At 42.0% G+C, this 26,697-nt stretch overlaps 1 protein-coding gene across 7 annotated transcripts in view; it reads right to left on the bottom strand.

Moving 5' to 3' along the window:
- The window catches only part of LOC142582956 (homeobox protein PKNOX2-like), a 38,521-nt gene extending 17,398 nt beyond the window's left edge, over window positions 1-21,123 (bottom strand). The window contains exons 1-7 of one of the 7 annotated variants that reach the window (XM_075693118.1): window positions 20,942-21,123; window positions 19,351-19,480; window positions 16,052-16,314; window positions 13,648-13,819; window positions 10,021-10,302; window positions 3,473-3,580; window positions 1,198-1,312 (exon numbers count right to left, since the gene is read on the bottom strand). In XM_075693118.1, the coding sequence (XP_075549233.1) occupies window positions 1,198-1,312; window positions 3,473-3,580; window positions 10,021-10,302; window positions 13,648-13,819; window positions 16,052-16,275 (901 nt within the window). In that variant the 5' untranslated portion in view covers window positions 16,276-16,314; window positions 19,351-19,480; window positions 20,942-21,123. The other 6 variants (XM_075693117.1, XM_075693120.1, XM_075693119.1 and 3 more) reach the window with 6 other exon arrangements.
- Window positions 21,124-26,697: the final 5,574 nt, after the last annotated feature.

The raw sequence follows: 26,697 nt of genomic DNA, 5'->3' as shown, positions 1-26,697 counted from the left end.
TCCAGGTCATCCTTCACATAGTGTCCAAATAATTTGCACAAACTTGAGGATGACTGGCAGGCATATTTGAAACAAATGGTCATTGTTTTCCAGCTTGATTGTTAATCACTAGACTAAGAATATGGAGCTGGCTTGCAATATCATTAAGCTATTCAAAACGTTTGCATCATATTGCCAGTGAAACTATATGGTTCAGTGCCATCACCTTTCGAGAGACATTCAACTCTTTTCAAAATTGCCATTTGCCACATCCTTATCACATCCTAATGCTCTAGACACCACATGTGTTTCAAATACTACAACACATACCAATGGCCATTTTCTTTGTTGATAACGTTTGAAAATATCTCCAATGTTGTGCAACGTAATGTGCAATGCAAAACCTAAGATGAGTATCCTTTCAATGCACTCTAGAGCTATGAATAATAACAGGCGAGTCATCCCTGCTATTGAATTAGGCACTTCCACTGGCTTTGTTCACTGGTGCGCAGTGATTGTGATACTACAAAAGTGACCGATCAAGCATATCTCCAGTGATCTCACATTGTTTAGGAACAGCAAAAGCAAAGCAAGAACAGCTCCAAAATATCACTTTAGAATCATACCTGCCAAGCAAACTGACAACAGCCCAGTCAAAGCAATGTGCATGGCAATCACTTCTGTCTAGCATGCAAGCATGACTCATAAAAGTCTTATGACATGCACCAATGGTTTACACAAATCAGTACAGTAATAAAGGCAATAACACGCAAAGAAGCCAACAAGAAAAAATATAGGCAACTATTTCACAGAAAGTTAACCACAAAAATGTGAGAACACTGAGGTTCCTGAGCAGAATCCAAAACTTGCGCACTATATCTGCCACCCATCCAGTAACACTATTACAAAAGAATCACAATACATCTCTGCACTCACAAATTCCACAACATGAACTAGTAACACGAAGGTGGAACATTTTCAGTGATAACCTAACACAGAGCTACACCATAAGCATATCCATTCAGCTACAAGGAAAAAGTATTCTAAACAGTTCAATGAAAAAAGAATGAGAAGTACACTGTTGCTTCAGTAGTTTTATTTTAACACGTGTCAACTGGCTCAAAACTTCACACGTTGCATGCATGCACAGAAACATCTCAGTATAAGACGTTTTTTTTTTTTTTTTCCTAGATGCAGGTTGAGATCTCCGAAACTAACCGAGGTTAGAGACTCGATGGTCTTGGTTAGAAGCGGAGAGGTTTGCACCAATCTGAGACAATGGTGTCCCACCGTGGATTGATGCTATCACAGGCAGAGTTGCACTTGTTTGGATCTGAAATAAAGATGAGCCTTGAGGCATGGACTTTAACAGCAGTGCCACTTAGGCATAATATGGAAGTTGTCACAACAATTTCAAAATATTAAGGTTATAATGCAAACAGTCGGTATGCTACTGGCCACAATAAACCAGCACTCTAAATTTACGATTTCAGTTTTGAGCACTACATTGCAGGAGCACAGATGTCACAATTTTGTGTGCAATACAAAATCCACAATTCATAACAGTAATTTTTTTTTTTGAAGTATTGTGGCTGGCCTTGCGCATACCTTGGTGGCCCGGTGGCAGAGATCACTACATTTTTGTAGCATAAAAGTGGGAAACCAAAACTGCGTGTTATATTTATAACATGGTAAATGTATCCATGTTAGCTGGGAGACACAAACATGCAAGCTGAATTTCTGATATCTATAGTCCTAGGAATTTGTGATACCTAAAGGTAAAACACTTTATGATACACTATGACATCCTTGCAGCAAAGCACATAAGGTTAGCAGTTTAATAAAGCACACATAGGCAGCATAGTAGCTTGACTGCTGCAGTACTAATGGTTAGAATAGCTGAAGTGAGCTTTGCCCATGCTACAGCACAGTCTTGATGAGGTTAATTGGAACCTTCAGTTCACTCTGCCTGATACCAGCATACAAATAAAAATTCACATTTGGAAGATGGTGCGATTAAGATTATATGTGCAATGGTAAATGGCATGAAACATGCAAATCAAGCCTTGGCTACACATATCAGAGAGGGCCCAGCCGATGCACAATGGGAGGCGTGATGTAGAAAGATAATTGGAAGATAGCAAACAGGATGACATACATCACTGAGCAGCAAGTGATTTAATTCTTGAAAGCTGGAGATATACCTTTCCTTTAAGTGAAGAAGATCTGCTTTATTGCACTGCTGAAAGCAAATGCCAAGGGTAGGTGCCTTTGTTTTCATTTCATTCTCACTCAAGCAAGTGTACACAGCAATCCAGATGGATTATGGCGCAGCACGATCACTAGAATGACAGATATTCTATTTCTTTTCCGAGGAATGCAACTGACACCATACTTCTGACTCAGTACCGCCTCGTAGATGACAAAAACACCAAATATTCCCTATGTGTCCAGACTTTGGTAGTGCTTTCTGATCGCCACCCCACTGCAAGATGGATTCTATTCATTCTAGCTACTGTTCACTGACGCTCTATATGGTTTTTTGTGTCATATTCATATACTTGCCTATTAATGTTCCCTCATCAGCTTACTTTTATTTTATATACTAATTACAGTTAAATGTACATCTGCCAATTTCTTTAATAAAATCAGCCGTTAGTGCTGTGTGCCATTTCAGTGCCACCTTCCATGTTTCTGCATTGTTTTCATTTCAATATGCAGACACCTTTATGCTCCTCAAGCATGGAGCCCTTTTTTGGTCATGTAACTGATCTAACACAAGCATTTCTCCTCTATGAAGCATGGAGAATTGACTGGTATGATTAATATTATGAAAGCTACAGTACCGCAATAGGCTATTAAAGAATGCAATGCAATTTCAGACTAGTAGATATAATTAGTACACTGGCTGAGATGGCTGTAGGGAGCACCAATTAATCGGTTGCCAGCAGCTCAACTGCTACCTGAGGGCACACAACGTGCAAGTTTCGACAATGAATAATGTGAATCCCAGCCAAACTACACTCACATGTTACTTTCCTTTCAATTATCACCTGTCAGCCCGCATATCACTTATAACATCAGACAGCTCACTGACTGCATCCTCTAACATATACAGATGGCTTACCATGACATCAGTAAAGGTCCCATGCTTGCTATTACTCTCAATAAGTCTCTAACTATTAGCATTGATTGCTTTCTACTTGAAATTAATGAGGCTCCATCACAATTTCAAGTGTTGTGACGAGAGAAACTGACTGCTTCTGTAAATTCCTTGAGCACTGATGCAGCGCAGAAAAAAAACTATGCTTTCATTCTATGAGACTGATATGCACCCAATAAAAGCCCATAGAGTACAGAGTGAAACTGATGCCACCTCGACTAAATGATGGATGTCCGCTACTCCGACTAGCTGACACTGGCAACTCAGCAATGTTTTGGATGGGGATAAGCTAGCTGCCTGGACCCCTGCCTTGGCCCTTGTGACCCCTACCTGAATGGGCTGTGCCACGAACCCAGCCGTGGTCTGCACAACTTGGAACACTGTTCCCCCTGAGACCACCTGCCCAGAGCTCAGAGCAGAAGACGAGAGGCAGTTGCCCTGCACCACCACCAGAGGCAGAAGAAAAAAAAAAGGTAGAGGCGGATGAGTTGGCAACACGCAGCAGCTGCACTGAAAGAGAGGGCCACCTCCCCTTTTTCATGACGCTGTTATCATCAAGCACTCCCACCACCCATGGAACAAGCCAAAAGGCCAAAAATGCAGTTGGCTTGCTTCATGAACCTCTAGAAAGATGCTATCACCTGAATTATTATGGTTGAATTTCAGAGGTAAAACAGGCGTTATATGTAGTGTACTCTCCCCAAGACTAATTACCTGTGCCAAAGGTCAAGGCTAATGACATCAAGTGTCCAAAAAGGTTCCAATATTTGCCACTAGCATTGACGTTGCTGCCGTATATGTGGAACGTGTACCAAATGTATTGATTAGATACTGTAAGTTGATTAAGTATAATGTCCAACATAAAAATGCCCATTCAAGTTTTATCAATGCTATCTATTTAAGCTGCAATGTTGTGGTTGCTTTATACTAAATGGTGCAATTTATACTTGAGCTGGCAAATGTTGTGTACCTTAAAGCAAATAAGTTCGCAGAAATTCCCCCAGATCAGCCATATCATAGAAGCTAGTGCCATAAGATCTGTGTGAAGTGGACCACTCAAATGAAATGATACCTCAATGCCTCGAACATTTAAAGGGACACTAAAGAGGAATATCAAATAGTATTAGTAAATTACATTTCTGAAATAGCAAAGTGGTTACTCTTACCATGACAGAAGGCATGGTAAACCAAAAAAGGTAAAAAAAAAAAGAGAGAAACGGATGGCCACACTGTTACGAAGCACCAACTCACCATGACATTATGTGTTTTGGCAGTGTCTATTTGGCCCCTGTTATTTTTGTTTCTTAGTAAAGAAAGAGTGAATTTCATAATAAAGGAACAAGAGACTCAATGTAACAAGCTTCAAGAACATTTCCTGCACCCAAACGATGCAACTGTGAGCAAATAGTTTGAAACAGCTGATATCACACTGACGCGCCAATGCTTAGGTTACTCCTCGGGGAGGGGGGGGGAAGGAAGAAAAAAAAAGCCTAGGACCTAAATTACTCATAATATGCGTCATCCCAAAGTCAGCATTCAAAGGAAAAAACACATTAATGAACCAGTGTATATATACCAATGATGGGATCAGCGATAACGCATCAAAAATAAGAGAAATTCCTTCTAAAGGTGACATACTACAGCTAAACCTCGATATAATGAACTTCAATATAACGAAATTCTCTATACAACCAAGTATTTAACTTTTCTTACTTCTTGCCTACAGTAAGTTGAAATGGCCGTGGACGATGATGGTCAAATGGTTAAATTGCACCTGCTTGCAAACGAACAACTCTCAAATCAGTTGGTGCTTGAGCAAAAGTGACTGCCGAAGGAGAGCAGCGTCATGTTCTGTACAAAGTCAGCGTGTAACAAGATCCTATCGCATCCGGTGCACTTTATGCTTTAGGTGCAAGTGAACATGTGCAAGGGTGAGCTGTCATGATTCAGTTTCGGTGTGGCCGGTGATGTGTACCAAAAGCTGAAGGGAAGAAGGAAGAAGTTGTGCGGGTAGCTGTCGACGTTTTCGATAAGACGCTTAGGGCTTCGGACCCCATGTGCTGGGTAGTCACACTATGCTGGCGCCGCCAGCACCGCAATGGTCCCATACGTCTGCCGGAACCCTGCGAGAAGTTTCCATCGCAAGCATCTATGATGTGCCTACTTGCAATATCTGGAAGACAATCAACATGGTGCCCGGTGCCTGTGTTTACCGCAACGGCATGAGTGAGTAATCGACGACTTTGCAAGCTTTCCACGTTCAGTCTAGGGTATGCTGGGCCATGTAAAGACACTACGGATGAAGAACGTCTTTAGTGTTATACTGATACTAACATAATTTTTTGGTCGTTGAGTGAGGTGCTCAGGTCATTTGCCTCTTTCATTTATATATGTGCACATGTGCTTGTGCCCTGTCTGCTGTCATAAAGTAGTTTTCTATGTGTATTGTCTTTGTCACCACGTCTGAGATTCTGGGACCACACTCCCCATCACAGAGCCCAGAACGATAGTGGCGCAGCTTGATGAGAGCTGTCTTTCCGCACAAGAAAAGGGAAAGTGGGGAGGGGTGCAAGCTCATGGTGGGACACAAGGACAGGGGATGTTGGGTGCAGGATGACGTGCACACATTTTTTTTTTCTAGCAAGGCCGTGGCTGTGCATTACTGTCAACATGGCTGAGCGTGTAGGCAGCCAGTGAGAGTTGAGATGGCATGGCATTGTACGCTGTCTTCTCGTGCTGAAGTACTGGAGGTTGCATAATCTGGAGTTTGGGAGGTGCGTTGAAGTGAGGCAGACAAAGCATCTGATCCCTGCCAGTGTTGCCATTTTAGCTATTTTGTTGCTAGATTTAGCGACTGTCTTGTCTGTTTAGAAACGAATTTTATAATTTAGCAACCGACACCATTTTTTAACAACATGAGATTTTAGCAACTTCGAGGTTAGGAAAGTTGCTTTGAAAATAGCCCTCTAGGACTCGCTTTATTCAAAAAGCTACATGTGAGTGGTTGAAATTGGCTGTATGAGGTGTGGGCTCTGAGACCATGATGAAGCAATGGTTGTCTTCAGAGAATTAACAGTGCTCACAATATGCATTTTTCTTTTTAATTTTTTCTTTAGAAAACCTACTTGAATGGGTCATAACAGTCCGGGTCCCACACTTTTACTAAATACATTCAATTGCCAGACATTTATAAATTTCATTGTGTGATTTAGACTGAGCAGGCGAATAATAATATAGACTGACTGTAGAAAGGCGCACACATAGGAGTGGCTGGGCTCGTTCATATGAGCCTGAACACACTGCTTTCTTATCACATGTGTTTTAGACAAATCAGTACTGAGAAGAGCTCTCAGGAACCAAGGGACGGAATTGCAGTATCTGACCTACATAAAGGTCACTTACTGTCATTGCCACGTTAACATGCGACCTTGTGCATCTTGCAGACTTTTACTGTCCTTTCAGGAGAGACTATAAAATTTTCAAGGATATAGCGGACCAAGTGCCTTTGTGTGCTTAGAAAATCAGATTGCTTGTGTCGTTTTGAACTGTGCTGCATTTGGTACTTTACAATCTGAGAGCAAATGCCAAATTTCCGCTGTCATCGTCTGTCGTCATGTAGGCCTAAGTATACTACTAAAGTAAAAATCCACTCGACACTGTTGGTAAATTCCCTTTTTATTCCTCACTCACGTGAACCCTAGACAAACGTGAGATGTTTAGGCAAATTACTATGCCATGCTACCATTATTATATAGTGTTCCAAGTTACCTAAAGTTTACTCTAAAGATTGAGCAACAATTTTAGCAACATTGCAGCAAGATTTAGCAGAAATTTAACATTTCTATTGTCTCACTTTAGCAACACGCAGTAAAAAATTATCACAACACTGCTCCCCACTGCCAGCCCTTTACATGATAGCATCATTCAAGCACAGGCAACACTATCAGCCACAGGGGTGGAGTGGACGTGAAAGCCGGACTGGCTTCACTTCGTACCACCGATGTGAAGATATGGTGAACATGGCATCAAACTCTCAAATTCATCGAAGTTAACTTTCTTTCTCATTCAACTTGGCTTTTTCCAACTGCCCAATAACTCGGAAAATTTTGCGGCCCCTTCCATGAATAGGAAAGTCTAACAGCAACTGTACTTATCTGCATAAAATATCAAATTTCAATATACCAAAATTTCGACAGGATGAAGCAAATTGCTGATTTTATCGATTGTGTTATATCGAGGTTAAACTGTATTTCATTCTTTTCTTTTTTTGTATGTACGATCAACGAGTGAAACAGCCTTCCCTTGCAAGTTATTTCATATTCACTAAATGATTCTTTTTATCATGCATTATGTGCTTAATATTTGCTTAGCTTTTCACTGTTATATCCTCCCTGCTTTAATGCTTGTACAGGTGATACAGGTACATAAATAAAGAAAAAGAAAATTCAAGGAAGGGAAAGTATGGGCTACATTTACTTCACTAGTAACCAACTCTTTTCTACCAAATGAATGAAAACAATCTCCAAGAGAATATTTTGACAGCTGATACTAACCTGGTGTTCTCTTTAGTGTCCCTTGAATGTCATTAAGTTTGAGCACATGGCATAGGCTTGAGGTAGCATACCAATTCACTTTTAAACCCTTGTGTCCATACCACTGTTAGCTACACCAAACACCCAGGAATATGTTCAACCAAACAACATACTTTTGCAAGTAAATGAAATATTTCCTTACAATGCCAGGCAGACCCACTAAAGGCCTTACTTGCAATCACAACAACCCCTGCAAAAGCTACCATCAATGACCCTTTTAAGTTGTAGCAGGTGTTTGAATACTAAAAATTTTAAATGTAAATTAAATATTTCTGTCTGGAATTGAAGTATTCAAAGTGAAAGCTTGATGTTAAAATTATTTGAGCATCTGCATGTGATGGCCAAATATGCAGGATAAGTTATTATTAATGGAGGGGGCCGGTTATGGAGATTCTGGAACACTAGTATTCTGGTAATTCTGGTACACTAGGCACTTCAGCAGTGCTCAGCAATTCAACAAGGGCTCATGATGAGTTTTCACTCTTTTGTGGGTTTATAAGCTGGTCACATGAAGGAACCTCCAGATAGTAACATGCGAGTTGAAAGAGTTAACGTTTATTACTGCTTTTACGAGGCAGAAGATATCCACTATTTGATTTTATATTCAAAGCCAGTATTCATTGAATACTTGAGTCAATGTGAAAATTTAACTATTCAACCACTCCTGGCTACTATAAGCAACAAACTGTAGACACACAGCACACCATTTCGTGCGCAATATGACTGCAGAAAGTATGGACACTTGTCACTCTACTGCACCAGTATTAAGCACACAATTACACCTCTTTATAATGGCATGGGATAATATAACAAAATACTGATGAACACAACGCAATAAATAAAACACCCTTTCAAAGCCATGTGCAAATGCATGCATGCAGAGGCTGCTCTATACCATATTTACTCACATAACGATCACACTTTTTTGTCAAAAATATTGACGCAAATTCAGGAGTGCGATCATTACGCGGGTTAAATTTCCCACAAAAAGAAACATTTTCATTTTTCATCCTGCACTTGCAGCGTGATGACAAGCAGGCGGCTGCCACTGTTAGTGCGGGACACCAAAACAAAAATGGCGGCTGGCGGAGCAAGTCGAACGCGCTGAACGCGATTATTTTCCTTCTCGTGAGTACATTACGCGCATTGAAACAGTTTCCTCTGTATCAGTAATGAATAATATCGTTAATATCGGCAAGTTTGCGACAATAATGTAGCCATGTCCACTTTAAGGGGACAGAAAGAGAGATGAATGCACTTAGCTGCCAGTGAAATAGAAACACGCGGCGGGCATGCTGCGGAAACTGCGGCATTTGTCTTCACTGCTATTCTAAGACGGCACGTTTCCGCTAAGGGTGGGCGAATATCTTAGCTGCGTTACAAGCGTCGGCATATGGATAGGGTACACTTCTAACGTATCAGTGTAAACGTGGCCACTATCGTTGCCGCTCACGATTTGTTGCGTGCCCACGAGTGCAGACGAGAAGAAACGAAAGGCGCCCTTTGTGTTGTTGTTGTTGTTAACTAAAACCATTATGAAGCCTACAAATAATAAAGCCGAGGCAACTTTGGTTGTAGCTTTCTTTTTTTCGTGGAAGTGCGGAAAATGATGAAAGGAATGAAATGGGGCATCTGCTTAAGAATGTTGGGTGCATGCAGACCGTTTGGTATGTCTTCAAGAGCCATTCGCGTAGCATTCGACAGATGGTAAGCGCGATCATCATTAGCTAGACTTGGAACATGGCATATCGCTGCGACAAGTTCAGGGTGCGATCATTACATGGGAAAGAAAAAAAATCTAATTTTGACGACAAAATTCAGGGGTGCAAGTAAATACGGTGTTTACACTACCTTTAAGCTCTTGATATACTTTGAAATCTCATTGCAGTTAGGCTTTAATAAAGCAAAACCTCCAAACCAATGAATGTAAAGAACAAATTCTTCCCAAAACAAAAAGCCACCTGCTATTTTGTGCCATGTATTCTATTTAAAACAATCCACCGAGAGCTGCTCAATATGCAAGAAGGTCTTTGAAGCTGTTTGCTCATATGAAAAGGCAGCTGTACAAAACAAGGACACAAGAAGAATGAGAAGGATAACAGAAACATCAGTCATCCTTGTCCTCGTGTTGTATGCCTGCCTTTCCGTACCATGAATCCCTACCAACTTTCTCAGCTTTCTGTCATTCTAAGCATTCATTTGTAAAACACTGCTTTGTGTAGTCGCAGCTAAATCACAAGATTAAGCATTAAAGCTTTCCCTCCGTGGAAGCCTTCCGAAGCCCACCTGTGTGGCAGTGACAAGGGAGTGGGCGGGAGGGGGAGATGGGTTGCTGGCTGCTGGTGGCGGGGGCGAAGAGCACGAAGACGAGGAAGCTGTGTCGCTCATGCTGCCACCTCCTTCGCAGAGGGACCCCGAGCCTGGAAAGTCAGCAGACCGGAGCAGGTTCTCGCTTTGCATTTTGCTCTTGAGGCAGGCAATGTAGCGGTTGCAGAAGTCCTTGCACAGCTCCTGCACCTTCTCCAGCTCCAGCAGGTGGATGCGGAGCACCTGGATCGCCTTCACCATCTGCACACAAACAGGAGCATGGGTGGGCAGCTCATAATGACAGGTTAGCTGGATTTACTTGATGGACTTGATTGTGGATGAATCAGTCATGTAACACATGACATACATTGGACAACTTCACAGCTTGCACTCACACAATAGAGAAAAACAGATGACAATGCAGATGAACTGACCCTATTTTTGTTCCATAAACAATGGGCAACAGCACTAAGGCCATCTAGATGGTGCCTATTTCACTCCGTCGTCTTCCAGCTAAGAGCATGAGCCGCATCTTTTTGTTACACGCATTTCAATTCAATTAGACTTCAATTGGAGAGCAGATGGTTGTTCACAGACTAAAGTGTTTAGTTGTCAGTAATTTGCTATTTCCCTAAAAAAAAAAAAAAAAAATACTAACAGTGACTTGGCTGTCAGCTGTATCGTGAATTGCCTTCTCATGGACCAAATGAGTGTCGTGGAAATGGTCGATGTATGGTTCAGTGATATGCAATCCACAAACCCCAAATTTTTGCAATTCAGTCCACCATGTAAACCTAGCTTCAAAGGTGATTTCCCTGTTAGTCTTCAACTTCAAAGACTATATTGCATTTATTAAACACAAACCATGAGACAAAGCTTTTAGACTGCGAAGAAAGCAGAATGTACTACACAGCTGTAGTAGTGTGGGTGGTTCTTCTTGTCTATGCAAATTCTTCACTGTTCAAGCAGTTGATAAGCAGTTGCTAAGACTACTCTTGGAGCCATTCCCTAGGCAAATGCAGAGTTATGCAGCAACAGATTGCTTGGCAATCTCAGTGCCACTGAAACAATGGCTTAATTGTATGTGTTTACTGAGGTACAACATAATTGTGTCGATATGCAATTGGGGCCACACAGTCTAATACACTCTTTTATATCACACACTGTAACCAAATTGAATAAACCGCCTCGTTACACTCAAATTTAACATTAAATTATGGGGTTTTATGTGCCAAAACCACAATCTGATTATGAGGCATGCCGTAGTGGGGAACTCTGGAATAATCTGCACTACCCAGGGTTCTTTATCGTGCACCTGAATCTAAGTATGTGGGTGTTTTCGTATTTCGCCCCCAACGAAATGCGGCAGCCATGGCCGGCATTTGAACCTGTGACCTCGTGTGCCTCATTACATTGCCACTGAAGATGAATGACGCAACAGAATTACAAAAGCTTGTAAGCATGTCTTGTGTTCTAGTGCTATCGATCTGTGTGCAGTTTTTCGAAATTTTAGGCCTCAGAACACTCCTCGATTTATGTTCGGGTTTATAAAGCAAACATAATGGTTTTATTTAATTTTTCTTGTAAATTTTTTTCTAGCACTTCAAACATTTGTGAGCTAAACCCCTAAACACCACCGTGATCACTACCATCTATAGAGTCATGTTAAAACACACGCAATCAAACATGGCAAAGCAGTACATCAGGAGTGCTGCCTGTTCAATAACCTTGGTGGCGGGTAGGATGATGCCATTCTCACCAACAGTGGCAAAGATGTCAGCAGTGACGAGTAAATTGCCCACACACTCGTCCTTTCACTGTACTTTGCAGTGGCAGTTCATAGTAACGATGAATGAAGCACTCTGCGAGCATCCGCTTTTATGCATCACTTCCTGTTTATTTGCAACATCACTCAGCATTATAATCATAATATAAATTTTTTTTCTTTTTCTGAGAGACCAAAAGTCCCCCCTCGCATTATATTTGTGGTCGCATTATTTACATGCAAATATAGTCATTCAACTTCATTTGATTAAATTTTTCACTTAATTCAATCTCGACCAACGGTAATAACAATGATATGCGAGGTATTGTCAGTATCTGCAGAAGTGGTCATGCCTGCATTTTAACAGCATCCTATATGTGATACAATAGAGGGCACAGTAATAGTCAGCACATTTTATCACAGAGGATAAAATTTACCACTAGGGTCAACATTAGGTTTTTAGGACTCCCTAGGGCCTGCAAGGACGTCTGAAAAATTGGGCGGTTCCCCCCCCCCACCCCCCTCAAGGAAAGAGAAAGAAAGCGTGCCATTTACTGTCTCCAAGGGCTCAAATTGGCACAGGCACATTCAAAATAACTTTGAAGGCCTGCCAGTACACTTAATAGGTGTATCGATCACAGTGCTTTGACAGGAGATGGCGGGTGCACACGTTTCTAATTACGTAAGACATAATCTGACCCGCGACAGTGGCCCCTTTCCACTCTTAGTATACTTCACTGCAATGCATTGCGAATGCTCGGCCACGTAACACTGCTGCATTGCAAAAAAAGCTAACATTAGGAAACCGGCATTACGCTATGCTTAAAGGAACAATATTTTAACCCTTGCTGTGCTTTCTGCGCTTTAAGCCATTGGCAAGGATGAAAAAGCAGAGTTGGTGCCATTGCTGACGGCATCGAGTTCTTTTAATAAAAATTGCGACACCTAACAGCAGGAAGCTTGATCGCAAACGTCGAAGCAGCTAGGCCTAGCATTGCCGCAGTGGCTACATGAGAGCTTCAGTGATTACGGCTGCCAGCGGATTGGCATACGAGAGCACTAAATGGCGGCAATAGTGGCTTCGATTAATGCCAATTTGGACCTGTGAAAGCACTTAAAAGAACTGTACAAACAGCATGGTTGTAAAAAAAGGGGGATGGGGTCAATGTTTGCAATGGTGTTCACAGTTTAAAACAACAAACAAATACCGTGAAGATGTGATGGCCATAGCTATACCTGGCAACATTAAAATTTTACAGAAACTGAGCAGCTACCGTTTCTTAAAAATCTTAAACCAAGGTGGAAGAAAGTGTGCAATCATTGCATTCGAGTAGTACTAAGCTATGAGGAAAAAACTGGGAGGATAACAAGAAAGCTTGAGAAGAAAATATAGACCACGCAATGATCGATCGAATGAAGAATGAAAATTCTAATGTTAAAGAGACATAAAAGACAGCAGTATGAATTAGAGAGCAAGCGGGGGCAGTCAACATTCCAGGTGAGACTAAGGGTAAGAAATGAAGTTGGGCACCACGTGTTGCGTCGGACAGATAACGGGTGACCTATTAATGTAGCAGAATTGGTGCCAACTGAAGGGATGTGCAGTTGAGAATGGCCAAGGTGGTGCAACAAAATTAGGACATTTGCAACTACAAGATGGAGTCAAAGAAAGCAAGGCAGGGGGTAATTGGAGGTCATGGCGAGAGGCCTTTGTCCTGCAGTAAACATAAACTAGGCTGACTGCGAGAATAATGATGACGGCAAGCATCAGAAAATCTGCTTCATCGGTACACATCACAGGAGTTGACAACATTTAACGAAACACGTAGTGAAACCCTCACCAGGCCGTCCACTTCAGGATCATCGCTGAAAAAAGGCTTGCGGTCCTGTTCCTGGTGCTGTACGAATGCCTGGATGTCAGAGCTGAAGCTTTCAGAGCAGGGGACCTCGGCACTTTGAGTGGCTCGCTCACACTTCTCAAACAGCAGGGCCAGTAGGGGAAACAGAGGGTGCCTGAAAGTGCACAGACAGACCCTTCAATAGGTTCCACTCTGACAAGAATGTGGCTGCGCAAAGCATTCTTTGCTTCAATCCTGCGCTCTCCTGCGGGAGGTATGTCTATCTGACACCATATGCCCTTGTGTGTATTGCCTCAGGTTGTCTAATGAACAGGCTGCACTATTTATTTGTCAACGGAGTACAATAAGTCAGCTGGGTACATAGATTTATACAGGGCGCAGTTCATGAAATGTGTTGCACAAGATAACCGAAATGTGAAAGATAGGTATCACACTTTGGTAGACGCCATCCCTTGTTCGTAGTCATGAACCCTGATGCATCTATGGCGCGCCATATTTCCGAATCTAATTGTGACAAAATTTAATCGCAATAGTAGTCAAAACAAAAGCATGTACAAAGTTATATCATCCCGTTATAACAAAGTTATTATAATGTTATTACACAAAACAAAGTTATAACATTGTGGAATTGTGTGTGCTGACATTCAAGTGCTACCGCCTTAGTGCAGATACTCACTGCGATATGTTCTGCATAATTTGTGCAGTTTATGCATTAAAAAAGCTTTGCATAACATTTATTTCCAGAGTGCTCAGAATCTGTATATTTTCTTAAATATTGGAATGCATACCACATTCAACAATGATCTTCATATTAGTGAAATAGACGAGCTTTGGCACTGCTCTGAAAAAACATGCAGAGTTGCCATCTCTAAAGTTATCCAGGTAGAGAATTCTAGCTAGAGACACTGGCACTAAAAAAATTCGGGGGATCTACGCTGTTAAGTTTTTACTTGAAAAGCTGATAAAACTTGGCTTCTTATTCTAGAGTATAAGGCCCAATAAAAAGAACAAGAGGGTGAATCTTGTGAAATAGCTTTTTATTCCTGCTGACAGAGTGTTGAACGAATTTGGCTGCACTTGCTCCACTGGAGCTATTTGAACTACTGACACAACTCCAGCCAACACCGCACATTCTTTTGCTTTAAAGGTACTGACAACCAATTTTCATGGTACCTATTTATTTTTTATGCAATGGAAAGCTTACCGATCAGAGTGTCTAATCGTGAATTGGTAACTTGGAAAATGCCATGGAACATAATCTTTTATCCGAATTTTTCTATCTACAGTCGTTCACAGGAAGCATGCTGAAAACGGTGATAGGTGAGCGTGACAGCGATTATATGCCGGCACTACTGGGAGGCAGACGACAAGTATGACCGTAACTGAGAGAAAGCATTATTTCGTTTATCAAGTCGATGTTCTTGCGATTCATGTTTTCCTAATCGTCAAAGTATTTCTGCAATAATAACTAGTACGTGTTTTTGTGGTTTCCTGCCCAACTGCATTGGTGCTTAACCAGTCAAAACAAAACCAATCAGAACGAAATGAAGGACTTGTGTGCCATAGGCACATGTAGTATGACCCATTGCAAGGAAAATGTCACATTGTTATAGTGTAAAAGATAAAACTACAACATAGCCATACTACCATAAAGATTAAATGATAGACTACAAGTTCAAATAAAATGTTGTCATGTAGGCTTTCAGCACGAAACCGAACACAGAGCTTGCATTACCCATTTTGTTTCTGAATTGATTCAAGAACTTTTGTTGTCACACTTTTGATAATTAGTGACACTTTTTTACCAGACTGAGAACAGTAACCTGACCTAAACAGTCAGTTGTTGCATCAGTATTTGGCTATTCTTAAATATAGCTCTTTTTTGAATACGAATCAAATATTACCGACTAACTATTCATATTTGAAACTTCGAATATTCGCCCACCCGGACAGAATATAACTTTTGTCACTCAGCTTTCTATTAATTTTGTTAATATCTTGTTCTCTGGAAATTAAATGTGTCACTTCAATGAAAAAGAAAACCTGAAATACGGCTGTCCTTATCGATCGTGAAGCTGGCAAACACAAAGTATTAGTATTTAGATCACACTGTACAACCATACTGCAGCAAAACAGCTACAAGGGCTGCTATGGGCAATCTGCAGAGCACCGGACTGGAGTCAACACTTCTAAGAAAACAAGTTTGTTGTATGGCTACTGCATATATGCATCCATTCTTACTGTCATTGCCATTATCTTCCACCACTTTTTCGTCTACTTTCCTCCGTCACCAGTGAAAAGTAAAGCAGTGGCACAGAGCATACTAAGCATGCTCAAGTCATCCTCTCTGCCTTTCCCAAGTCACAAGACTTTGGTTTTCACTCACTTGTAGACTGCCCTCTTGTCAGCTTCGAGCTGGGCTTGTGTCTGAGTGTCGGTTGGAGTAAGGGGAGATGGTGAAGGAGACGTGGGCGCAGCAGGGGCTGGTGAGGATTCTCTTGATGGCACAGAGTCCTGATCTGAGCAGTGGCCGCTGCCACCGCCACTGAGGGGCTGCTGCAGGCTGGGCATGCTGACCACTGTGTCCCCTCGACTTGACGCCTCCTGCATCACGCTGTGGCAGCTAACCAAGGCCTCCTCAGCAGCCAACTGCACAATGCAAAGTAACAGCAGCTTCATCTAAACAGTAACAGCAGCTGCAACTGCTAAATTAGCTTCTTTCACATTCTCATTACAGAAATTTAATATCAATTAGGTGACCAAAATGATGGAAAGCCACTGTAATTGGCATTGACCCAGGGTGGCAACAACTTGAAGTGACTTGAGGGGGAGGAGATATTATCGGATGATCACTTTCCCTAGATTTTGTATGACTTGGCACCCCATGCATTGGCATCTAAGGCAACAGCATTCCTGACACCATACCAAGACAGCATGCTTATCATTATGCAAGGAATGCTCTTAGCTATGGGCCCCAATGCCCGCTGCCAAGTCAGGCGAAACCTTGCAAAAGTGGCTGTATTCTCATAAGTGACCATACAAGAATAACGATCTTGTACTTGAGACATGCAGCATGTTCCATATGGTGGGACGTGCCCCAAGTGACGCCTTGATAAAGCAATTATCAATCTTGCCATCGACCACTAAAATGACGAAATTGATGTTTCAGTGTCCGTACCAGCACCTTGTTTTCTGTTTTTGTGAACAAAGTACCTGTATGGGCACTGAAACATCAAGTTAGTCATTTTACTGGTTGGTGACAAGATTTACAATTGCTATACAATGACTTCACCTGGCCAGACGGCTTTCCGTCAGACCCTTGACTATAACTGACTCCTTCCAGCAAGTAAGACAGATTCTTGCTAGGGTTAACAACTGTCTCAGATTCTGATTCACTAGCTCGATTTTGCGCAGAGGCATCCCTGCAGAAGTTTTATTCACGTCGAGACAGCTGTCTCTCCTGGACTGAAGTATGAGGAGGCTCTTAGACATATATATCATCATAACAACAGTGCACTTTACATACACCTCTGAATTAGGAGAGGGGCTTACCTGCTCAAAACTGCTCAAAGACACTCCTTATTTTTCATAGTAAAATTTGCCCTGAGGGACAACATATTTTTATGTGGAACTCAACTATATCTAATGTCAAGTGGAGTTCTGTATAAATTGTGTTAGAACTTGTATAATTACAGCAATTGTATCATACAAGAAGTATTGACAGCCAAAACAACTATCACTTTCAGGATTGTAGACATACGAGAGTGTACAGAAATGAGGACTTGCAGCTCTCAACAGCTCAATTTTAACATTTTCATGCCATCTAAATGCAAGGTACACAACCTCCCGCCTTTAGCCGGTCCCAACTTCTGGATAGAACTGTTAGCAAACTCATGTTTGCCACATAATATGGACTCTCCCAGCATTATAACGGCATTATAGCAAAACCTAGGGGAGTTCAAATATTAGAATTTCCTAATCGAATTGAGTACATATATTTAGAGAAATATAACTTAAAATATTGAATTGTATATCGAATACTTCCTAAAAAATGAAAGAACACACCACTTCAGTCTAAGGTGCTGGTTACTAAATACAATATGTTAAGAAAAAATTAATAAAAAAACAGAAGCGCTGCTCTATGTGCTACGACTAAAGCCTAGAGATGGATTAACAACACAATTTGAGCATTTGTTTACAGCGTTTCTTTTATCTTTTTGCACTCGACGGCCACTGTCAACGATTCTTATCACATACTATTTGGTCATAGACAAATATTCAAACACTTTCAAAATCAAATTCTCTGGTCAAATACGACTTGGATAACACAGATGTCTCAATTCGTACTTGAAATTTCGAATATTCACACCCCCCAGCAAAACACTTCTTTGCCATAGTGAAACAGATGTATTTTGTAACGGTCCATTTCATTCTCCATTCTTTACAGGTTTCATCATTGGCTTGAGCACCATAAGCTATTTTGCCATAACCTGCCACTTGGCATTAGGGATCAAAATAAATGATGAAAAATGATAGCTTGTGGTGAATATGGCCCCTGCATCCAACTGCGATTACTCCTTACACGACGAAGATGCCACAAAAACATAATTAATAGATACAGAGATGGCTATGCACTTTGCATGCGTGACATATGCACAGCAATATATAAAACAAAGCAACACAAGAGACTTCGATTCTCGCAGACCATGACAATCCCAAAGTGCTTATATTTATATTACGAAGACTTGCATGAGGCGTGAAAATAAAGGACCCTTTGTGTTTTTAATTTCACTGATCAGAGCAGATTTCTCACATTTACTGCCTACAGATATATTACCTATGACAGATGCTTCAATAAATGTTCAGGTAAAAATGTGACGGAAGAAAGAAAAGGCAGGATAGGTGAAGTGTGCTCACTAATTTATCTTTTCCCTTCGTGCAAAAAATAAAAATAAATAAATAATTAATTAATTAAGAATGAAGGCTGACAGATAGACAGGTAACCACACTTTCTGGCACGGGAAAGAGCGCTTCAACAGAAATCAGCCTCAACTGAAAGGCCAATCAAAGCATTGAACAAGACATGACCACAAATAAAATAAGCAGAGAAAACTATGTGTGTGTTGTTTCTGCGGTCACCTCTTGTCTAATGTTCTGCGATTCACACGTCATTGCAAGAGCAACTATCTCAAATTTCCATTTTAGCGAAGCCTTAACACATACAAATGATGTGGTGAATATATGTGGCATCTATCGCACCTCAACTTGTAGAACCAGGCTGTTTAGTCAAAAAAAGAAGAAAGAAAGAAAGAAAGAAAGAAAGAAAAAGAAAGAGAAAGAAAGAGAGAATTTACAACAAAATATGTGGCTTGCTCAATTTGCTTTGGCTCATTTGAATTGTACGAGTTCCATAACATATTTGAAATCACTGAACGTTCAATGTGTTGTCCTACTCATACATGTTGAAAGCACTGCTGCAATAAAGCACAGCATGAATGTTTGATGATGTGATCAGAATAAATTTGTCATGAGCACATGAAAGATTTCATGATGTAGATACGCGAGTGCTGCAAGTCCTGCTACAGCAAATTAAGAAGAAAACTAAATCAAGCTAGTTGCTATTCCCACGAAACAAGAGGTTCACGTGAGAGTTGTGACATGAACGTATTAGGTTCTAAAGCTCACCAGAAAGAGGCGATGCGCGGAGTATCACTCTTCCGGCGTCGACGCATTGGCGGTTGCGAACATCACTAAGTGAGCCGATGATCCATTCGCAGCGCAGGTGAACGCGTCACTGGCCACCGCGCGAAGTTCGCTGCAGGAAATGAAAACAGGCCAGATACACAAGATGAGGCGTCGATCTCGCCCACACGCCGCGCTCGATGAATAACGCCGTTCAGTAGGCGTCCTTGGACGATGCTACCGTCGACAACAATAGTTCAAAAAAGAAAAGGCCGTGATGGCACCAACCAACGCACTTGTGACGTGCCTTAACAAACGTGAATAAACGGGTCCAAACCTTCACGATTGGGAACCGTAAATTAACTGTCCCTGCGATCCTTGAAACAAATGTTTCAGGAAAAACTCGCACGCTGCGCACATCGCGAGGCCGCTTAAAACTGATTAGAATCTTGAAACAGGTTTCCTGTGAAATCCTGTTTTAAATAAGCAACCTGTCCGTACCAAGGCGTCGCGTTTGCGACATCCGGCCGCGCTATAACGGCGGCGAGTTGCTCGTGCAGACACTGCCATGAAACGCATGCTTTATCGCACTTGGCCGCTTTATCGCGTTGAAAGCCCAAATTGTTGCGAGTTTGGAGGCCGGCGTGAATACGGCGCAGAGCTGCCCGTGCGCGATCACGCTCCGGCTCACCCACGAAGCACACAATCGAAGACACAACCATTGCGTCCCGTTACAGCTCTCGCACAGCAGAAAAATCCGCACTCGCCGTCAAAATAAAAGACCAGTGGCGCTGAAACAGCGCGGCAGAGCGGCGGGGAACCCACACCTGTCAATTTACTCGCGCAAACTCCTCCTTTCGTCAAGAAGTGGCATGCTTCGCAGCGCATTCGCGCATTTGCGTAACGTCTGCACGCATCGCCAGCCTCCCTATTCGCTGCTCGCGATCGTGACAACGGTATTTAGGAGCGCGCGTATCGTGCTTTCAAGCGTGAGCGGTAATTCGACGGTTTGAGTGGCAGCTTACCAAGGTGTCAGTCTTCGTCAGAAATGGCGGCGTCAATTACAGAAAACTACAGCCCACCTCAGATTGACGCTTCTGACGTCACAAGGGGGTCCGACAGGGATGCCGGATTTAGAAGACTGTCGCAAACTTTTGTACGCCAGTCGTTACTTTAGCAACGAAACAGCAAAACTTTAAAACGATATGTCAACATTCAAACGCATTAGCGCTTTTAGTAAAAGTGCGTTTGCTTACGCTGCTAGCAAACAATATGTCGAAGTACGACATCCCTCTGAACTTTTCCACCCATCCTAAGCACGTCCTCCGGGCAAAATTTGTTTCTTGACATGCAAAGAGGCTTCTAGTTTGCACAAATTTCTGGCGAAACCAGCAAATGAATGCTTGCAAGACCTTAACCAGGCAAATCTATATGGAAAGAGCAACCTTCGGAGCCAGTGGTAACGTCAGATGTATTACAATTCTTCGCATAATCACGTCCGCAATGCACGAGGGATAGCGAAGGGGGCGTAGCATCTCTCCGCAGTGGGCCGGGTAACAATTTGAGTTTGACAGAAATTAATTCTTGGCCTTGCCTTCGTGGAGGCGCGAGAGGAGGTCCGCGCGTTCGCGCGCATAGGACGAATGGAGGATGTTTCGTGCTTTGCGAACGGGCACACGACTGCTTTTTTTGCAGCTGCTTTAGCAGGTGTTGTCGCAACGTTTGTCTTCTGCTGCGCTGCAGTTGCCTCATGTAGCGCCTTGCAGAGAAAACACCTGTGTGCTTTACGGTGCATGAAGAAACGTATTTAGGTTCTACTTACTGCTTATGACGAATCGCGTGGCCAAGCCCGTAAACAAAAAAGAACAGCCGCAATTATGATTTTGTTTTAATTATTTTTGCGTTTGATAAATATGTCTCTTTGCTTTACGGTTCATTCTGTCCTGCACGTAGTGCATGTGTAATTTTATTCGTCTTTATCACTTAATAAAGCCGTTTGCAATGTCATCCACCTAAACAAACGCGTGTTTTAGAACTTGAAGACTTGGTGCCGCTAAGTTCTCAAAAAATAAATAACTGGGTCACGTTATCGTACGTTGTCCTCGCGGGCCCGATGAACAGGGAAGCTGGACCGGCACGAGCAACTTAACCTCCTGCGATTACATTTATCGATATTGTAGTCGAGTTGTCAATTGCAGTTTCCAATAACCGTCGGCTGTGCATACGTGCATACGGTACAACCGATGGCAGCTGTCAATTCACAGTACGTCCGAGATAAGGCGCTATACAACAGTCTTGCTTTCGCGGATCTTCGCGATGTGTAGCGCGGCCTTCAATATTTATCGCTGCCATTATCGTATACCGGTTTTTATCACTGTGTTCACCCCTTTCATTAAAATTTTAATGTGTGTGTGTATGTGTACAATGCAGACAGGCTAATTGTAGAACACGTGAATTAATTTAATTACCATCTCGGGAGTTACCAGTGCTTCTATATAGAGAATACCTGTACTTCTACTATAATTAAGCTCATTTGTGCTGCCTTTTATTTTTGGCTCTATCGGTGCTATGCAACTCTTTGGCAATGTAGAATGCTGTCCATATGGTGATACATGGAAAGTTGACTTAATTTGTGCAAGTTTGCAACACACGCTTTATGCATGGTGAAGGCAACCAGGAAAGACATCACACAAAACTCGCCAACGTATCCTGTGTAAAGTAATCATCATCATCAGCCTCTTTTATGTCCACTGCAGGATGAAGGCCACGTACTCCCTGTGATCTCCAGTTACCCCAGTCCTGCACCAACCAATTCCAACTAACGCCCGCAAATTTCTTAATTTCATCACCCCACCTAGTCGTCTGCCATCCTCAACTGCGCTTCCCTTCTCTTGGCACTCATTCTGTAACCCTAATGGCCCACCGGTTATCTAACCTACGCATTGACCTGCCCTGCTCCATTTCGTTCTCTTAATGTCAATTAGAATATGGGCTATCCCTGTTTGCTCTCTGATGCACACTTCTCTCTTCCTGTCTCTTAACGTTATGCCTAACATTCTTTGTTCCACCGCTCTTTGCACGATCCTTAACTTGTTTTCCGAGCTTATTTCTCAGTCTACAAGTTTCTGCCCCATATGTTAACACAGGTAGAATGCTTTGATTGTAAGCCTTTCTTTTCAATGATGATAATGGTAAGCTTCCAGTCAGGATCTGCAATGTCTGCCGAATGCGCTCCAAGCCATTTTTATTCTTTTGTAAATTTCCTTCTCATGATCAGGGCCCCTGTGAGTAAATGACCTAGGTAAACATACTACTTCACGGATTCTAGAGGCGGACTGGCGATACTGAATTCTTGTTCCCTTGCCCAGTCATTGATCATTATCTTTGTCTTCTGCATATTAATCTTCAAACCCACTCTTATACTCTCTCGATCTGGTAAGGTCCTCAATCATTTGTTGTAACTCGTCCCCAGTGTTGCTGAACAGGACAATGTCATCTGCAAATCTAAGGTTGCTGAGATATTCGCCATTGATCCTTACTCCTAAGCCTTCCCAGTTTAATAGCTTGAATACTTCTTCCGAGCACGCAGTGAATAGCATTGGAGAGATTGTCTCCCCTTGTCTGACCCCTTTCCTTATAGGTATCTTCCCACTTTTTTTGTGGAGAATTTAGGTAGCTGTGGATTCTCTGTAGATACTTTCCAAGATATTTACGTAAGCGTCCTGTACTCTTTGATTATGTAATGATTACATAAATTGATGAACCAGCGTAAATGTATCAATTTGGTCCTTGCTTGTGCACTCCTGTGCCATACACCGATTTTAGTATTCTGCATCCACAAATTGTACATTTTGATCGCCCTGCTTCGCGAATCCTCCTAGTGTGTCATATGTGCCACCAAGATGTGAAAGCATGCAAAATTTCACTTGAAATTGCAATTTAGCAAACTTGGTGTTGCCACAGGTTCGCGTCAACTTATTCCAAGCCTCTCGTACATGTCGTATGAATAATCACAGACAAAAATGAGAGAGAGACAGAGACAGAAGTGGAAAAAATACAACGGTGTGTACCAAAATTATGGAGGCAGAGAATTCTCCAAGGCGTATACCTGTATATGTGCCTTACTCATAAGCAGCGTTTGATGAGCAAGAGCAAATATGTCAGTACAGGAGGGGCCTGAACTTGCTAATGCAATCCCCTTCAATCAATTTAAAAGACATTTAGTCTTGATACACTACTGTGCATTAGACAGCTTGAAGGCTAGCTATCACTTTGGTTGTATTTGTCATCTTCAGACGGGCCTTTAGCATGCGCAATACATTGCAAAATGTTCAAAAGCATGTTATGCTCTTCAGCCACTTTGGTTACAAGTTTTCTAATGAGAGCAGCAATGAACACTTGATGGATTGGGGTCACCAAATTTTCAGCATCATGGCTACACTTCGTTACGATGGCTTAAACGTTGAGAAATTGCACGTAGCATATATAGTAACTCACTTAAAGGGACACTAAAGCGAAAAATGATTTCTTCTGCATCAGTAAATTACCGTTCTACAACACCAAAAACACCACTCTTACAACGATAAAACGTTTGGTAAGCCAGAAAAAGCGCAAGAACGAAATACGGGTGGCGACGCCTACTTAAGTTCCCGCACCTGGGGGCTGCGACGTCTTGGATTTTGATGGCATCTTCTAGGGCCTACTAATTATATATAGCGGTACAGATTGACTACATTGTGTTCTAAAGGCACCAAATATAAAACATGGCAAGTTTCGGGAACCTTTATTCAGCCAACGTGGCCCAAATGTGAAAACATACTTCGGAATCCCTGACGTCACGCTGACTTACCGGCGCTGGGGTTCCAGCGCGAAATTCAAATGACGATACTTGGACCTTCATTTTCTCATCTAATAACCAAACAAGTTTTTTTAAATGACTGCCTGCAGGGTTCTCAAACAATTCTTCGTTAGTCTAAACTGATTTATTGTTTCGCTTTAGTGTCCCTTTAAAGTTACCTTACTTAGGTGCGAGCACACCTATGGCTTTTATATAGTACAGATGTGGAGTGCACATACTGTGTCCTTAGTACTTTGTTTTATCTTTGTTGTTTCAGAGAGTCAAGTACATCGCAGGTTGTAGAATGTATGCCATCGCACAGACTTTTTAAGTAAGGTCCAGGTGTCCACCTTACCGTACACAGTGTTTTATAAGTTTTTTTCATTTTGAGACAAATTAGGCACATCATCCAGAAGCCTCCGAGCTTCAGGCATGACCAGCTTGCTTTCAAAGAAAAGCTGTCATCAAAAGCTGCGATTGTTTTTGTTATTGCCATAGTATCATCGTTCCATGCAATTATGAAGATGACAGTGGCATTAAAGCACCTCATAGAGTGAGTGTTCTTTTGCATGGCACAGGCATCACCAACACAGGCTATGGATGAATGGCTGTCCTTCCTACAACAGATGTTGCAAGTAACCTGTCTTTAGCTGTCACCCTTCAATAGCCCCTCCTATTACCTTTCTCAAGTGCAGAGCAGTGGGCTAAACTTCCCTGCCTTAGGATGGCTTCCCTGCCTCACACTGTTGAAACCATTTTTTCAGATTTGTGACACAATGGAGACTGCCACTAGGCCACTGAAACATCCTCACAAAAGCCAGGGGTTGCAGTCTTAAACATTTGCATCCAGTGACACTTATTGCGTTGCTATGGTGTTTTGTGGCAGTGAATCATATTCCTTTTAGTATAATGGCTGTGCATTCTGTCAATGCACTTGGCAATGAAGGAACTTGAATACACAAAACTCACATTAATTCATACTTTTAGAGAACACAGGCTTTTGTTTGAATTACGAGAAGTCTAAATCACCTTACTATGACTAATGTATGGTCCAAAACATGAATTGTAGGCTTTTGTGCAGCTATGTGGACCTGGTCATTTTCAAACAAGCTTGCAAGAACAGATATACAAACAGATGTACATAATTCCCGTTCACATTCCTGGCAATCAGGTTGACGGTGCTATAGTGTTGTTGCACCAGCCAATAGCCTGGATACCAAATTCAGGGTTCATATATGTCTACGAGACAAAAATTCAAGGATGTTCAAGGACTTTCAAGGCTGGTCAAAGCTTTTTCAAGGGTGCACCGCAGCATCCCATGTAGCAATTATTTTAGTATAATGTTTTGAAAACACTATAGTTATACTTATCTAGCGAAGTCGGTAAAAACATTTTTCGTTTTTTTTAACTTTTTGTGCGAATAAGTACAATCACTGACATTTTTCATGCACGGAAGTGGCCATAGGGCTTCTTGCATTATCGCGCAATCTAAAAAAAAAAAAGAAGAATGAATTTGACTAAGGAAAAAAAATCATTTTGTTGAATTTGAGAGTTCATGAACAATGATATGGTTTCATGCTGTGTCAATGATACCTTTACATCGACGGTACGAAACAAAGCCTGCGAAGCTTCTACGTCCATTCCACTACCGTGACTTATAGCGTCACCTACAGTGAAATGGCGCTATTAGCCATTTTGGCTCGCCCAAGCTTTGCACCTGCTGCAGATTATCTCCAATGAGGTGCAAGGGTCACATAAGAAAATAATGCAAGCCACCGCACCCGCTTTTGTGCCGTGTACCCGACATGGCACGACTTTGCCACATCGCCAGCCTCACACGCCTTCTCCCGCCTCCCTTCTACTCCTCCGAAATATCAGTTCGACAGTGCCAATGGGGAAGGGGTGGAAGCAGGCCGTAGAGAAGTGCGAGAGGATGCGATTGCAACAAAGGTGTGCCACGCGGGGCGTGCGAATCAAAGGTGTATGTGTGGCATGCAGACGAGTGTGGCGACTGAATTTTTTTTTTCTTTTTTTAATTTTACTGTACCGTTGTTTCTAAAATCAGAAGCTTACTGGATCCATGCTGATCTGCCATAGAAGACGGGTCGCGAAATTGATCTTAGACTGAACTACCCAAGAAATTCAAGGGTTTTCAAGTTTTCAAGGGAGAAAGAGAATTCCAGGACTTTCAAGGGCCTTCAAAACATAGATTTCAATTTGAAGGATATTCAAGGGTCTCAAGGTCCTGTGGGCACCCTGCAAATGTGGACACATTTTGACTAATTATCCTCTGTAATTGTCTGTTTTCTACAATTTTTCACCCTTGAAGTCAACAAGTTTGAATTAACTGAAATCTGCAATCAACCTAAACCTGGCTACCAAAACTGAAGGTTTGTTTGAAAAAGCTGCAATTCTTCATTACTGCAAGTCTCACTATAATGTGTGAGGAGGAGCACCTGCCGCAGACATCCTTTATTGCAACTATTTCCTCTGGCTCAACCAAAAGGCATGCT

This window comes from Dermacentor variabilis, chromosome 5 (assembly GCF_050947875.1).
Source record: "Dermacentor variabilis isolate Ectoservices chromosome 5, ASM5094787v1, whole genome shotgun sequence".
Lineage (NCBI taxonomy): Eukaryota > Metazoa > Arthropoda > Arachnida > Ixodida > Ixodidae > Dermacentor > Dermacentor variabilis.
Note: the sequence above shows the minus strand (reverse complement) of the source record. Positions and strands in the feature narration are given on the sequence as shown.